Genomic DNA, 17,238 nt, shown 5'->3' with positions numbered 1-17,238 from the left:
ACCTGATCAGACACATTGTACCAGCCATAGTTGAATGAACTGGGCCTATCTTCTGGAGCCATGAAAACCACCACCAGGTTATAAGAAGCCCTTGATATATAAAGCAGGATCACTGCAGCACCCACAATAGTGGCCTGACAAACAGAAGTTCCCTGAAACAGAAAATATATTTATTGTTATGCTGTCTGTAGGCATAAGAGTTATATTTCCACAAAGTTCAACTATAACAGCTTTTAGGTAGTCAGGGTAACAAATCTACAATGCTTTAATCACAGTACAATTTCTGATAAGATAAAATTGGGACTTGACATACATACATTATATATATATAATATATATATATATATATATATATATATACACACACACACACACACACACACATAATATATACATATATATATACAATGATTATTGTAATAATTTGTATACAGTGACAGTTCATTTGTGACATGGACCCATGTCTTCCCTAGACTGATGGGATGAAAGTCCGATCTGCTCGCTGTATGGGCTCAGTGACTTTGGGCAATTTTTCCTCCCCCATTCAAACATTAAAGCCTTAATCTGTTGAAACCACAGAGTTGGAATAATTGCAAACTGGATTCAAAGTTTCTGCTGCTTTATTGATCCCACATGTGCTGGAGTGTCACTAAAACAGCATAAACTTCAAATGGAAGCAGAAAGGTACAAACAAATAATGCAACAATGCAACCACATTGATTGACATTTTCAATGTTAAAAAAAAACTAATTAATTCTTTTTTTTAAATAAATGCAGAGAGGCAACATTAGATTCTAGAAAGAAATAGTTTACTCAAAAATTAATACACCCAGACTGTTCATTTACTAAAACATTTTGTGCACTTCAGTTTAAAAAAAATCAGTCAAGGAAAAAAAAAACTGACTTTTACCTTTGACTCAAGATATACATTCGCAGATGACATTTTTGCAATTTTGAAGATGCACACTGCTAATGAAATGGCACAAAGCACAAAGAGGCTGTCATTGATGAGCACTCGAGCAAACACAGTCCATTTCAACTGGTTTTCTGGCACATTTCCTTGGACAAGCACTGCACATGTGAAGTTCACCACCAGAAACAGAATGCTAGCAAATAAGAATGCCAGTCGTAATGGAATCCTGAAAACATTTTAAGGAAAAGTAGTTAGAGGATGCTAATTGTATTCACATCTATAGTTTGAGTTAGCCCCAAAAATATAATTTGCATTAGTTTCATGTTGCTTCATACAGATTCTATTTCAGAAAATGGATCGAGTAAACAAGGTCAAGGTTGCATAATGAATAAAGCTTTCTTTTTGTTAATAACCACCCACTTGTAAATCATCATTGGGAATATTGGGAACAGATTGCTCTGATACATAGCAAACATGCCAAACATCCTAATTAAGTATTTAGGCTATTCTCAAAGTGCAACAAAAATGCCACTTTAAATGAAACAAAAATGCTCTTAAAAATGTACTTGTTCTTTTTTGCTGGAAATAGCTACAGTAAGAGATTACTTGTGTGGTACTCACTTGTATTTGTTAAGTTCTGGAGAATATTTGGCTTTGGCTTTAAAGATAACCTGCAAGAAAGACATACATTATGATACTGAAAGAAAAACAAAGCAGCAAATGCATTAGTTAATAATAGATAAAATCAGACGATGCACTAGTTAATTCTCCAAAAAACCTGCATTTAAATAGTACCTTGACATAAGGAGACGACAAAAGCTTGGGGTGGAGGTAGGCAGTGTCTTTTTGATGGAGAGGATTTGGGGCGTGAAGAAGGGTCAACTGCAAATAGTTTACTTCAGCTTCAAGGGAGCAGGAGGTGAATCACTGATGAAATGCACTTGGAGGACAGGTATTCAGGGCTAGCAATGGTGAGGAACTTGGGCCTGGGGGCAAAGGGAGAGCACAGTCTTGATTTTGGTGACAAAGAAATTTTGAGCTGCTCATACTTTATGTTGAGGTGATGTTGGAGGGGGCAGTTGGTCATAGAAAGAAAAGGAACCTAGAGTTAACCTTGCTCTAGATAATTCTGGATGGTTTGGCTGGACAGTAATGTACAATCTAATATCAGGGTCACTGAATGCTAAACAATGCTAGCAAAATTAGTAACAAGATACCAGAGCTGTAAGCTGTGGTGGTAGTACAAAACTATGACGTAGTGAGAACAACAGAAACATGGCTAAACCCAGAAGATGGAAACAACTTGAACATATACATTGAACAGAGAACAGGAAAGCTATTCTAATGAAAGACTTCAATCAACCAAGTAGGAACTCAGAAAACCCAAGCGGTTTCGCATCATAGTTGGTCAGTGCATTGCATGACTGCTTCATGAACCAGGGCATCAAGGAAGCTCATGTTCACCTGGTATTATTAGTAACTGAGACAACATACAGGAAATGGAAGTCCTATGGGTATGATGGGAGAATGATCAAGTTCAACACAATCTGGGGGGTCAGATATACAAAAGACTAGAAGTCACATATACAACTTTAAAAAAGGCTAAATTCAAAAGAAATTAGTAAACAACTAAAGCAAATATATTGGGAAAGATTGCTCAACATTTCAGTAAAGGACAAGTGGAACACTTTGAATATGCAGGCTAATTGCATTCCCAATACAAACGTACCCCTAACTGGATTAACAAATTAACAGTGAAATAAAGAGGAAAAACAACCTCTGCAACCCTGTGGGGAGAAAGGGGAAGAGGATCACTAGGCTGAATACAAGAAAATGCAGAAATATACTAAAAAGGTGCAAAGAGTAACCTAGATAAAAACCAGAGGCAAAGATGTTTTATAATGTTATTTAAAAAAAAACCAGTACTACAACAGCAAGGAGGACAGGCAGAGAAAGGTTTCAAACCCATAAAAAGGCTTGAAATGGAACAGAATTATAATTACTTCTTTCAAATATTCACAAGGGAAGAAAATGTGCCCTCCCCAAACAAAATAAATGACTGATATGAATACGATGGAAGTCCTAGAAAAGCTAAAAGGGCTTCACACAAGCAAATCCTCAAGGAGAGACATTATTCGCACTTCCTGTCTACAACAACTTACATTTATAATGCCTTTAAATGTAGAAACAGAGTCCAGGACACTTCACAAGAGGCATAGTTGGACAAAAATTGACACCAAGCCAAAGGAGAGATCAGGAAGACTGACCAAAAGCTTGGTCAAGAGAGGTGGGTTATAAGGAGCGTCTTAAAGTAGAAGCGCGAGATGGAGAGGTGGATGGGTTTAGGGAGAGATTTCACACTGTAGGCCTAACAGCTGAAGGCACAGCCACCAATGGTTGGGCAAAGGGGTGGGGGAAACACTAGAGTTGGAGAACCAGAGTTTTGGGGCAGGCAGATATTAAAATGCTGAGAGGCTACAGAGATAGGGAGGGGGAGGCCATGAAGGTATTTAAACAACAGGATGAAAATTTTAAATATGAACCTTGAGGATCAGGAGCCAATGTATGACAGCAAGGACAGGAGTGCTTCGTGTGGGGGATGGGATACATGCAGCAGAGTTTTGGATGAGCTGAAGTTTAGAATGTGGTGCATGGGAGGCTCAGCAGGGGGCATTGCCAGAGTCAACTCTGAAGGTGACAAAGGCATGGATGACAGTTTCAGCAGCAGATGGGCTGGGACTGGTGAAGTAAGCAGTCTTTGTGATAAAGAAGATATGGATTTGTAAGGTTAGCTCAGGGTCAGCTAGGATGCAGAGTTGCAAACAGTCAGTTTCAGCCAGAGACAGTAGCTGGGGAGGGGGGATGGAATCGATGGCAAGGGTGCAGTTTGTGAATGGGGCCGAAGACAATGGCTTTAGTCTGCCCAATGGTTAACTAGAGGAAGTGGGTTTTAAGGAGGGTTTTTAAAGAGGGAGGTGGATGGGTTTAGGGAGAAAATTGCACTCAGGGCCTAGGCAGCTGGAGGCACAGTCACCCATGGTTGGGCAAACACCAGAGTTGGAGGAACAGAGCGCAAATTTATAGGGCTGGATAGGGTTACAGAGATAGAGGGAGAGGCCATGGAGGGAGACTGGTTGTCAGGCAAGCATTTGGACAGGATAGAGGCAATGGAAGGGTGGAGAGGAAGAGCTGATGTGTTCAGCGTATACATGGAATCTAACTCCATGTTTGCAGATGATGTTGCCAAGAGGCAGCATGTAGATAGGAAGAGGAGAAGGGGGCCAAGAATAGATTATTGGGGCAGTTGAGATAATGATGCCAGGATGGGAAGAGAAGCCATTACTAGAGATGCTCTGGCAAGTGTGGGACAAACTGAGGCAAGTCCCACTGAGCAGGATGAAAAAGAGGAAAGGCATCGGAGAAGGATAGTGTGGTCGACTGAGACAAGGCATCAGAGGTCAAGGAGAAATAATGTACCACAATCACAAGATGTAATTTGTGACTTCGATTAGGGCCATTTCAGTGCTGTCTCAGGGGAAGAAAACTGATTGGAGAGATTCAAACAGAGTTGTGGCAACACATTCGAGAACTTTTTAAACGTTGGTTGAGGACGACGCAGTAGTGTGCAAGGACAGAGGGATCGAGGGTAGGGCTGATGACTGCTGTTTGGAAAGAGATTGGGGACTGTACTAGATGAGAGGGAACCATTAACATTCAGTTAAAATGTGGACCAGGGAGGTTGGGTGCTCAGCAGGTATGGGGTCAAGGGAGCAGGAAGTGTCTCATGGGGAAATGAGAGATTATCCACTCTTGAATCTGAGGAAGACAAACTGGAATATTTTCTTAAATGAGAGACTAGGAGTTGTGGAGGAGCAAAGGGATTAAGGTGTCCATGTACACTAAAAGTTAGTGTACAGGTACAAAAAGTAATTAAAAACACTAATGGAATTTTATGCCTTTCGCCCAATGGGGTTGGAATTCAAAAGTGAGGGAGTGTTTCAGTTGTACAGAGTGATCAGACAGTGTTGGGCATCAAATAAACAGAAAAATATATTGGCCTTGGAAGGCCTACAGTGCAGATTCACCAGAATGATACCAGGGCTTAAGAGGTTAAACTAGGAGGACAAATTGCATAAACCTGGTTTGTTGAGTTTATTGGTTTAGGGGATGATCTAATTGAGGAGTTTAAAATGATAAAGGGATTCAATAGGGTAGATAGATAAACTATTTCCTCTGTGTGGGAATCCAGAACAAGAGGGTGTAATCTTACAATTAGAGATAGATCGGCCATTTAGGAGTGAAACCAGGAAGCACTTCCTTGGTGTTCTCTGGTTATCGACCCTTCTGCCACTGGAAAGTTTATCCTTATTTACTGGATCAAAACCCTTCATAATTTTGAACATCTCTATTAAATTTCACCACCTCTGCTCTTTTTAAAAAAAAAAAAAAAAAAAAAACCCCAGTTTCTCCAGTCTCGCCACATAACGAAGTCCCGCACCCGTGGCACGATTCTAGTAAATCTCCTCTGCACCCTCTCCAAGGCCTTGACAGCCTTCTAAAGTGTGGTGCCCAGAATTGGACACAATACTGCAGCTAGGGCCTAACCAGTGATTTATAAAGGGTTAGCACAACTTCCTTGCTTTTGTACACTTATGCCGCTGTTATAAAGCCAAGGATCACATATGCTTTCTGAACTTGTCCTACCACGACTTGTTTACATACACCCCCATGTCGCTGTTCCTGCACCCACTTTTAAAATTATACCATTTAGTTCGTATTGCCACTCCTCATTCTTCCTACCAAAATGCATCACGTCACACTTTAGTATTAAATTGCATCTGCCATATGTCTGCCCATTTCACCAGTTTATGTCCTCCTGAAGTCTGTTACTATCCTCACTTTACACTACATTCCCGACTTTTGTCTCATCTGCAAACTTTGAAATTATGCCCTGTATATCTAAGTCCATGACGGATGGCTAAATCAGTTGTGTGCCAGACATATTCAAGTCTACATGCCTTAGTCTTGAGTGAGCAAAGATGGGGGCCATACAAGGGGTTGGGGGGGGGGGGGGGGGGAAAGAGTGGAGAAGAGAAGGGAAATGAGCAGAATAGGAGAGTAAAGGTTTTACTGGGGACAAGAACATCAAATGGTGGAGTTAAGGGAGTGGCTGAAATGATTGACAGCTGCAGAAGTATCATGGTGAATTAATAGGCCAAAAGCTAGGAAGGTGGAAGTTTGAAAGTGCATGTGCAAGTGACTTGGGAGAAAGAATTTTTTCCACGAGAAGATGCAGATGGAAATGGGGTTGGTAGGTGATGTGGGTAGTGAAAGATACAAGTGATCGGGAATAACAGAAAATGCTGGAAGCACTCAGCAGGCCAGGCAGCATCCGTGGAGAGAGAAACAGAGTTTCAGGTCTGGGACCCTTCATCAGAACTGGAAAAGGTTAGAGATGTAACAGATTTTAAGCAGGTGCGGAGGCAGGGAAGAGGGGAGGAACATTCTGTGCTGGGGTAGGAGACAGGAGAGATTAAATGTTGCAAATGGGGATGGCAGAATCATAAACAGCCTGAAAAATGGGGGCAGGGGTTAGAGTCTGAAATTGTTGAACACAATGTTGAGTCCAGAAGGCTGTAAAGTGCCTAATCGAAAGACGAGGTGCTGTTCCTCGAGCTTACGTTGAGCTTCATTAGAACAGTGCAAGAGGCCAAGGACAGAGATCTCAGAGTGGGAGTGGAGCAGAGAATTAAAGTGACAGGAAGCTCAGGGTCACCCTTACGGACTGAAGAGGCGTTCCGCAAAGCGGTCACCCAATCTGCGTTTGGTCTCCCCAATGTAGAGGAGACCACATTGTGAGCAGAGAATACAGTATACTAAATTGCAAGTAGTACAAGTAAACCACTGTTTCATCTGGAAGGGGTGTTTGGGGCCCTGGACAGTGGGAAGGGAGGAGGTAAAAGGGCAGGTGCTGCATCTCCTGCGCTTGCACGGGAAGGTGCCGGGTGAAGGGGAAGGACTGTTGGGGGTGATTGAGGAGTGGACCAGGGTGTCGCGGAGGGAGCGGTCCCTTCGGAATGCTGAAAGGGGAGGCGAGGGGAAAGATGCGTTTTGTGGTGGTGGAAATGACAGAGGATGATCCATTGAATGTGGAGGCTGGTAGAGTGAAAGGTGAGGACAAGGGGAACCCTATCATGGTTCTGGGTGGGAGAGGAAGGGGTGAGAGCAGAAGTGTGGGAAATGGAACGGACACGGTCAAGTGATCGGAGATGAAAGGAAGAGAAAGGTCACATGAGATAGCAAGGTTGAGGAGGTGGCTGTGAATATGGATAGGAGGGTTTATATGGAAGATGATGTTTAGGGAGGACAGGATGGCAGTGAAATCAGAGGGGGACAAAATGGAGATTGGGTGCACTAGTGTAGCAGTTATGTTACTGAACTAGCAATCCAGAGGTCTAGATGAGAATTCAAATCCCACCATGGCAGTTTGAGAATTGAATTCAGTTTTTAAAAATCTGGAAATAAATAGCTAATTTCAGTAAAAGTGACCATAAAGCAGTTAGATTATAAAAACCAAAATACTAAATATCCTTTTAAGGACTGGCCTATAGATGACTGCAATCCCACACCAATGTGGCTGACTGTTAACTGCCCTAAGTGGCCTAGCAAGCCACTCAGTTGTATCAAATCTGCACTAATGGTTCAAGGAGGAGGCCTACCATTACCTTCTCAGGGCAACTAATGATGGGCAATAAATACTGGTCTTGCCAGCAATGCCCAGATTGAGGGGAGGGAAAGAAAGAGGATGAGTCTTTCATTGCAAAAACTGAGGGAGGAAACAAGTGAGGATATCAGGGATAAACTCAGAATGGGACTTGGCAAAGAAATTTAAAAGGAGCAGCAAGAACAAGGTGCCAGATGAGTAGGGGGAAAGATATCAAGGTGCGATATGGCAATACAGAACCTTTTCCTATAGTCGTGTTTTTGTCACACTTCTGTATCAACTCCCACCCCAAATTATAAATTCCCAAGTCACAATTTATAATGTAAATCCTATGTAAATTTGTCACACTAATTGCACCATCCTGCCTGTGGTAGTGCTGTAATGCATCAGGTTGTGTCTCAGCTCCTCAGCCTATTCTGCAAAGATGATCCCACACTCCAGACAAATCTACTCTGCTTTAAGTCATTGTATGTTTTGAGATTTAACTATAAATATCCAAGTATTATAGGAAAATAGGTACAGAATATGACATCAAAATGAGGACTGAATTATGTCTGCACTTGAGGAGTTAGCAATTTACTAACAGAAGGCAATCTATAGAAATGTCCTTCAATTGGTCTCAAGTTGATATCAGAATGTTGGAAATAGATTTTACAGCTACTTTTCCCATAGGGAGTAGCTGAGCAGTAGCCATAAAAGGAAAAGCCAAGTTAAACACAGCTCTATCTTAGCATTTGAACATCGCAACTATGCTTCAGACCTCACCCATGCCACAGGAGATCAATTGATGCAATATATTTGGTTCACCTGGATAATACTGAAACATTCCCAAATATACTATTATAATCACATGTAGAACTTGTGGATCTTTAGTGGCTACAAATCAGTCCAGAGACTGGATATGGTATATTTTCCCCATGTTGCACATATCGGGCCAGTAATTCCAGTCCCAAAGCGCGAGTACGGACAGGGTACTCACGCATGGGCCCGTTGGAAGTGCCGGATTCCAGCATGCAGTGCATGCGCGGGAAACCGGCATTTCCTCTCCATCGAACTAAGGGGTTAAGAGGTCCAACGCGTGCGCACAGGACTCTGCGCGCACGCGTTGAACTTCCTTCGTTTTGACAGGTTTGCGTGTGTGCAAGGGCCTGAACTTTTTGGAAATGAAAAAAGGAGGCGTAAGGAGTGGATTCTTGAAGGTAAGTGGTCTATTATTTAAAATTACATTTTTTCCACAGCTTCATTGTTTTTAAGGACTTTACAGTAAGGTAAGTTTATTTTTAGACCTGAATTTGTTAAAAAAAATTCAAAAATTTTATTAATTGTTTTAAATAGTTTTTTAAAGTTATTTATAGTTTATTTAATTAAAAAATGTTAAAAAACAGCCCAATAATTAAAGTTAAACTAGTCTTTTGGGCGCCCGTACTTTTCATGAGTTTGACAGTCTTTACTATCAAACTCATGAATGAGTTTCCCCTCCCCTGATTGGCTGCAGAGTGCTCACCTGATCCCAGCCGGCACATCGCACTAACTACGCCACTGGATCAGGTAAGCACATCGCGCCGACATCGGAACCGGGCCAGTGACAGGAAATGCAAGCAGGCTCGGGCTTCAGATGTCAGCGCGCAGGGAGAGTGCAGATCGGGGGCTTGCACGCGCGACAAGCACCCGATCCTAATTTCTGGCCCATCAAATTGCCTTAGCTGAAATTCTGAAGATACGTGCAAATGATACACTTCATAGAGTTTCTGCAAGCAGAGAACGAAATACTAACCAGTTTCTGTCCCTTTATCTTAGTTAAGAAACTTTAAAGAGAGAATGAGAATCACTCTGCTCCCAGGCTTCTAGAAATGTTGATTTATAAACCATCCACTTAAGAAATAAATTTGCACTGCAATTCCTTTGTTTTGAATCAAAACCAATAGGACTCCTCCTATAAGAATTATTTGCTCAGGTATCAGCAAATTTAGGTGTCCTTGTACAGGAAACGCAGAGTTAGCATGCAGGTACAGCAAGCAATTAGGAAGGCAAATGGCATGTTGGCCTTTATTGCAAGGGGATTGGAATTACTACAATTGTACAGGGCTTGTGAGACCACACCTGGAGTATGTACACAGTTTTGGTCTCCTTATTTGTGCAGAGTTTTGGTCTCCTTATCTGAGGAAGGACATACTTGCCTTAGAGGTGGTGCAACAAAGGTTCACTAGATTGATCCCTGGGATGAGAGGGTTGTCCCATGAGGAGAGAGTGAGCCTATACTCTCTGGAGTTTAGAATGAGAGGTGATCTCATTGAAACATACAAGATTCTGAGGGGGATTGACAGGGTTGATGCGGAAAGGTTGTTTCCCCTAGCTGGAGAGTCCAGAGCTAGGAGGCATAGTCTCAGGATAAGGGATCGGCCATTTAAGACTGAGATGAGGAGGAATTTCTTCATTCAGTGGGTTGTGAATCTTTGCAATTCTCTACCCCAAAGGGCTGTGGATTCTGCAGCATTGAGTATATTCAAAGCAGAGATAGATTTTTGGACTCATGGGGAAATCAAGGGATATGGGGAAATCGGGCAGGAAAGGGGAGTTGAGGCCGAAGATCAGCTATGATTTTAATGAATGGCAGAGCAGGCTCGAGGGCCTACTCCTAATTCTTATACCAAGAGAAAGACCACTCACAAATAGTGAAGGAACAGACCACCTGTCCTACGCCAATGCAATAAAATTTCAGTTGTGGTTTATCAAAATGCTGACAAAGTTCATTATTGACCTGAACAATAAAGCATGCAGTATTTATTTGCTAAAACTAGAATTTGTTTAACACTTAGTTTGGACAATGACAAATATACATGGGGGAAAACTACACCAACTGCCAGCCCAGTAAATGCATCCAGCTTAGTCTATTGTTGCTCCAGAGGCAAAATGGCTGCAGTGGTGGCTGGACAGAAACTGGATTCAACTTCCATTGGAGGAAATATATAACAAGTAACATTTCCTTTTGCAAGCCTCACTGTGCAAGAAATAGGAACCATTCCAGTTTGCAAATGACAGAACAAGTGGAGCATCATTCTAATGCCAGAAAACAACTTCCTTTACTGTAGCCAGTCTGAGGGTTATATTTCTAATAGTTATCCTTGGCTTAATTATCCTTAGTGCTTAATTACACACTGCTTTGTATCATAGTCAGACTAAAACAGTTCAGCTTATGCAGCTTGCTAGGAAAAACTATGTATATTCTGAACCCATGGAGAAATGTAATTTGAGAAGACCAATAACTTGTAGTACTTTGATTTCAACTGCTCTAAACACCAGTTACTTTCAGTTATCATGCAGATTTTAACATTTGAATTCAAATTTGCCTTTCCATGCATTAATTGCACATATACCAAACATTCACATTGGATATAGACAGTCAATGGTTTGACACCCAATCTTTCTTCACGCATGAAAATCAGTATTGACAGGATCTCTTCCCTCAGTATTGCTCCTACCAAGGTCCTGCAGCTGCAAGTCTTTCCAGCCATTGCACACCATGGATAGGAATGTTTGTGAGAACAGGAATTAGCACCCACAGTATGCAGTATCTGGAATCAGTTCGAAGCTTACAGCAGAACTGAGGTAGAAATGGCATTTTGGGGGGGGGGGGGGGGGGGGGGAAGGGAAGAGGGAAGGAGAGAAAAAAAGGGAAAGGAGAAAGGGGAAGAGGGGAGACCGAGGTGGGCAGAAAAGATATTTTGGGGAGGCAGAGGGAAGACAGTAGAAAGCAGAGGTGCTTGGGGAAAGAAAGGTGGTGGTCAGGGGCTGAAAACAATATTTTAAGCAAGTGGGAGGATTCAGATCAGTGCTTTAGTGAGGAGATGGGAGAGGAAGAAGGTGCGAGTGGTGCTTTGGGTGAGGGAGGAAAGAGTGCCATCAACTGAATTAAAATGGGGTGGGTGGGGAAGGAGGAGGAGGATTAGTGCCAGCTTGAACTGAGGGCTGGAGATGTGGAAGATGAGTGTTGGCATGAATGGAAAGTGGAAGAGGAGTGCTAGGTTGAATTAGGGAGGAAGAGTATCAGCATGAACAGGAGTATTGAGAGGGGGAAAAGGGTGTCTGAACTAAATGAGTTGGACAGGGTAGAGTTTATATATCAGTGCCTCTGAACTGTAGCAGTTAGCGTTGAAGATGGAAAAGTGACTGTCCAAGTAGCTTTTAGGGGAGTGATTTCTGTTGAAAACCTAAAATGTTACTTTGACTTTTAATCTTAAAAAGAGTTTTTTTTTTTTTAAAAAGTAAAATGTTACAAGTATTGACCAAATTGAACAATTTTCAACCTAAAAAATTCCACGGATGCATGTGCCTGGACTCTTCTTTCTCCTCTCTCCCCAGCCCCCCCACTTTAGAAATGCACCAATTGGCAAGGGTGAGGAACACCCGGATTTGGAGGGAGCATGCATTTCACTGTCTAGTCTTAACTGGGAATAATCCCATAGTTAACAAGACAGGGTTTAAACATTTGCTATTAAGACTTTTTTTTTTAAAGTTAAGAAAATTAATTTACATTTTTTTCCTCACTGTTTAAGGTTATGTGCTGCTACTGGGAGAAAAATAAAAACAATGAATTCCCAAATAAAAATAGGAGTGGACCATTCAGCCCCTCGAGCCTGTTCAGTCATTCTATTAGATCATAGCTGATACCTCAACTCCAGCAAATGTGGAAAACAGAACAGAACAAAGCAATTTTCAAGATGGAGATGCCCCCTTAGAAGTAACTTTTGTGCTTTCAACATTTGTATTCCCCTTCAGGCTTTCATGTACTCATTATTTCCCCCTCTAATACAAGTGATGGACTGTTTGGCATACCTACAGCTTAAGAAATAAGTTTGTGTGCACTCAGTGTACTCTTCTGGTGAAGCAGTAAACAAAAACTGTAACTTAAAACATAAAAGGAAACTTAATACATTATAATTCCATTGCCAGTGGTGATGATGCACTCCAGTCCCTGCGGTGCCCACCGGTCGCGGAAGGCCTCGAGCGTGCCGGTGGACACCGCGTGCTCCATCTCCAGGGCCATCCGGGTGCGAACATGACCACGGAAGAGGCGCAGTCGGGCCAAACGAGTGCACGGTCTGGTTTACACCTTACAGGCTTATATTCAGGATCATTTTTGAAGTTATGATCAAAGTACATGGACCTAAAACATTAACTTTGTTTCTCTCTCTCCACAGTTGCTGCCTGACCTGCTGACTGTTTCCAGTATATTCATTTAATTTTTGATCCCATTGGCCAGCTTTTTGGGTTGGCATGTATAAAGTTGAATGTAATTCAATACATCACCCGGTAAACATGTTTACATTCGAGATTCAGGAGTTACTCCCTTGCTTTCATAAAATGGAAGTCAATAGTTTGATGAGCAAGAATTTGTAAAAGGGCTAGCTTACCATTTCTCAATGTATGTGAATGGAAGTCCAGGCAGAGTGCCCATAGCTTCTGAAGGCAGCCTTAGGCCTACTTTATTCATACTCAATAAACAGATACAACACACTGCACTTAAAGTGCAATATATTATCCATTAAAACCTGAATTTTTGATCCTGCAATTTTAGTATAAAACCAAGGACAGATTGTCATAGAAGTTTTCACTTGTTCACATAACCTACTAGTTCTCTACCCGCGGCAAGGCACCTAAAAAGCCCTATCCTCCATTCATCTTGAAGCCTGCTTTAATTACTTGCTGCCTAGCAGATCAAATGGTACAAATCAACCGAATTTTATGTCAACGCATGTCACCATTAGAAGGCATTAAAACAGCTGTAACGTCAAATTTCTGGTAAACTGTCATTTAGAATTCTTTGTATTTGTAAATCGAAATAATGAGTCACTATTCTTTATACAACTGCATTTAATGTTAACAAAAGACCCAAGGTGCCTCAAGTACGAGAGATCGGAACAGACATTGAGTTATGGAAGAGATAACATCAGTGACGAAAGCTTGATCAAGAAAGCGGGTTTGGAAAATGTTTGAGAGAAGGTTTAGGGAGAGAGTTGCAGAGAGCAGGATATAGGCGGCTACCATACAGAAATCACAGAAATCACAGAAACCCCACAGTGCAGATAGAGGCCATTTCGGCCCATCGAGCCTGCACCGACACATATCCCACCCGATCCCCGTAATCCCTACACCAACACATATCCCACCCTATCCCCGCAACCCCATGTATTTAATCCCCCTAACACTAAGGGTCAATTTATCATAGCCAATCAACCTAACCCGCACATCTTTGGACTGTGGGAGGAAACCGGAGCACCCGGAGGAAACCCACGCAAACACGGGGAGAATGTGCAAACTCCACACAGACAGTCGCCCGAGGCCGGATTCGAACCCGGGTCCCTGGCGCTGTGAGGCAACAGTGCTAACCACTATGCCACCGTGCTGCCCCACATATTAGACTAACATAGAAAGAGTTCTTGGGTCACTGGACAAGAACAGCAATAGTTTGCATAATGTTTGATCTCACTGATAACAGTAAATACGGTTTTATATTGCAACTTGAAGTCAGTTCACCATTTAGAGTTCGCTAGAGCTCAGGCAGAGTATTACGCCAGTTCTTTACAAATTACATTAAATACTTTTAACTTGCGTAGGGAGTACACTTACCTTCGTAACACTGCACAGTGCAGAGAGATTTAAACCTGTCGGTGGATCATTAATATTTTGTACAATTATTTCAGGAGACAGCAGAATCAGCTACAACTGGTTACGGTGGAAGTTTGAAGCTCGAATTGAGGTCGAGGGGGGCAGTGGCCAGATGAGCAATGTCCTAACCCGGAGGTGGATCACCTCGTTAAATCAATTTTTCTTTAAAAGATTTCCAACATCAAATGGCTTACTGCTCAAGGGCACACAAATACGATTCCATACAACTAGAAAATTTACCATCAAGATAATCCAACAAACTTTAAATTAAAAACTGAATTGTAATTATTGCTACAACCTCTACGTAAACGTCGCTAATGCTTCACTTGCGTATAATTGTGTGTATTTTAAAATATTCTCATCTTCGCAGAACTCAATTGACATGACTCAACAAATGGATAGCACCAGAAAGACTGGCTCAGACACGGCATTTTTAGAATACGGTTTGCTTCCCCAAATCCTTCCAAAAAGAAAGTTTCAACTGCCTGCCTGCCACCTGCAAATTAGCCGAGGTCGCGAAACGGCACGATTTATTTCATGATTATCCTCTTGGATTAAACAAGGCCAGGACAAAAATGAATGGACTAAGTCAACTTACTGATTGACAATTCCATCCACTCCAGGAGAATATTGGATGAAATTTCCAGCAGACAGTACACCAGAAGAAAATGTGTTGCGAGTTAACTGGCTAGAGGATTTCAGAATAGGGATTTTTTAAAAATCTACACCAAGAACAGCCGAGAGCTGCACTGTAACGCGGCTAGTCAACCCAGTTAACGCCATAATTGGTATTTATCTAAAGCCGGAACGACACGGTTCCAAATACTACTTGTTTTTAAACGGTTTACTTAGAATATTACCCGGACAAGCCAAGCCTTTTAAATAGATCATCTCTCTCTAAAAATTAAGGTACCCACTATTTTAGTGACAAATCACATTACTCTCGGAAATTGATACAATAGAAATCTGTACGTTACAATCAGACTTGCTTCTCAGAATAAGGCCGGCTATAATATGGATTTATACAATAAAAAGGACAAAGACAGTTTCGTAAATCAACACTTTGCCTAGTGTTTCAGCGGTCCCTAGAAAATGCAGTGCCCATTATCCATTTAAAACAAAGCGAAAATCAGCATTAAAATGAATTTATTCTGATCTTACTTTTTTTCTCCCTCGAAAAACATACCTGTGCAAAATAAAGGTTTAGCAGACACAGCGTGAAGAACTGCAAACACACTGGGAAACAATACAGCAGCCAGTAAGGCAAAGGCTCCAGCTGATTGGCCTGGATACAATTTTTAAAGTAAAATGAAAAGAGCGTAGTCCTCAGGCCTGCCCAGAGCAGACAGAGAAACAAAAACACGGTCTGGTAGCTGAACCGCTTGTGCTTGTAGTGCAAAACCAGCCAGAGCTGCAGGTAAACGAAGAGGAAAAGCAGAGAATACAGAGCGGTGTAAACCACGGTCAAGCCGAGCTCCACTGAGGGGGGCACTGCCGCCCGGATCGGCTTGTCCGGAGCCGCCGTCATTGAAGAGAGCAGGACAGCACTTGCCACCGAGCTCTGCACAGACATGTTTAGGGAGTATCCTGAACCAGCCAGTGCTCGTTACCGCAATAAGTACCAGCCGTCGCTCCCCATCTATCCGCTGCCGCTATCTCCGCTTGCCTCAGCTCCAGCACAAAAACAATCGCCAGCCTGCCGCCCCGCCCCCGACACTACCGCCGCCCTCCCATTGGTGCAACGCCGTCAGCCCTCCCTGTCAATCACTGAGATAACGAACGGAATCAGATTGAGGGCGGGCGTAAAACCGGCGCATGCGTCGTCGGAGCTGACGGCTTGTTACCGGACGTGGCTGGAAATGATTTGATTGACACCAATGTTACCCAATCGGCAATTGCACTGTCAACAATGCCCGGAGAAGTGCCAATCAGAGAAAGGTTGAGGTGGAGATTCGGCTGGCGAATTGGATGGAACATCTTCAGCCGCAAGCTCCGCTGTGAGGTATGACAATGGGCCAGGTAGGAGGCTGTGCGCACGATTGCTGTGTCTTCTTGTCTTGCTATGTGTCGATGGTAATTTTTTCCCTCTGAATTAATTGACATGTTTTGCGTGGTGTTGAAAAGTAAAGCAGAATTTTGTGCGATAGTTGGTGTTTAATTCAGTTGTTAGTTAAATTTGAACGAACGTTTCCCTTCCCTTAACTCGTACAGAAATCTCTGTCTTTATTTCTTACCCGTGCAGAAAGTTGCATCTCTAATATTTACCGGCAAAAATTACTAAACCTTATACTAGGGGGGAATCACTACATGAGCTGGACATCTGAAATAAGAGATCAGAGGAGACTGAGGTGATTTTTATAGTGTGTCAAATTATGAAGGGATTGGATAGAATCCAACGTCTTTGTTTAGCTCAGTGGGATTGCCCTCGCTTGGTTCCACTCTTACCCATCCATTTGTAGTCAGAGATTTCCAGAAATGGCTCCTCTTTCTGCACCTGCTCCGTTGCCTCCGGAGTTGCCCAAGAATCTATTCTTGGCCCCCTCCTTCTGCTCATCTACATGCTGCCCCTTGACAATATGATTTGCTGATGTGATTTGTGGAAGTCAGCTTCCACATGTATGCTAACAACATTCAGCTCTGCCTCCCCACCACCTCTCTGGACCCTTTCACCTATGTTGTCAGATTGCTTGTCCAACATCCAGTCTTGGATGAGCTGCAGTTTTGTCCAGTTAAACATTGGGAAGACTGAAGACATTGACATTATCTTAAGTCCTTGTCACAAACTCCGTACCCTTGACACTAATTCCACCCCCTCTCTGGCCACAGTCTCGGGATGAACCAGGCTGTTCAAGACTTTGGCATCCAATTTGAAACTGAGCTGAGCTTCCAACCCCATATCCTCTCCATCACCTCTACTTCTACTTCAGCCCATCTG

General features: G+C 42.5%; 2 protein-coding genes across 6 annotated transcripts in view; one reads left to right on the top strand and one right to left on the bottom strand.

Annotated features, from left to right (window-relative positions):
- gpr137c (G protein-coupled receptor 137c) overlaps positions 1 to 16,017 on the bottom strand; it is a 31,175-nt gene extending 15,158 nt beyond the window's left edge. Inside the window, exons 1-4 of one of the 3 annotated variants that reach the window (XM_086003185.1) lie at positions 15,490 to 16,017; positions 1,535 to 1,584; positions 911 to 1,139; positions 3 to 152 (exon numbers count right to left, since the gene is read on the bottom strand). In XM_086003185.1, coding sequence (XP_085859311.1) covers positions 3 to 152; positions 911 to 1,139; positions 1,535 to 1,584; positions 15,490 to 15,876 — 816 coding nt within the window. In that variant the 5' untranslated portion in view covers positions 15,877 to 16,017. The remainder of the gene's footprint in view (positions 1 to 2; positions 153 to 910; positions 1,140 to 1,534; positions 1,585 to 15,489) is intronic. The other 2 variants (XM_086003186.1, XM_086003187.1) reach the window with 2 other exon arrangements.
- A 201-nt stretch (positions 16,018 to 16,218) lies between these two features.
- txndc16 (thioredoxin domain containing 16) overlaps positions 16,219 to 17,238 on the top strand; it is a 242,333-nt gene continuing 241,313 nt past the window's right edge. For 2 of the 3 annotated variants that reach the window (XM_086003184.1, XM_086003182.1), the window contains exon 1: positions 16,219 to 16,322. The gene's annotated coding sequence lies outside the window, so the exon portion shown is untranslated. Of the gene's footprint in view, positions 16,377 to 17,238 lie in introns of all 3 variants that reach the window. The other variant, XM_086003183.1, reaches the window with a different exon arrangement.

This window comes from Somniosus microcephalus, chromosome 12 (assembly GCF_052327205.1).
Source record: "Somniosus microcephalus isolate GS21.2 chromosome 12, FLI_Smic_1.0, whole genome shotgun sequence".
Taxonomy (NCBI): Eukaryota; Metazoa; Chordata; class Chondrichthyes; order Squaliformes; family Somniosidae; genus Somniosus; species Somniosus microcephalus.
Note: the sequence above shows the minus strand (reverse complement) of the source record. Positions and strands in the feature narration are given on the sequence as shown.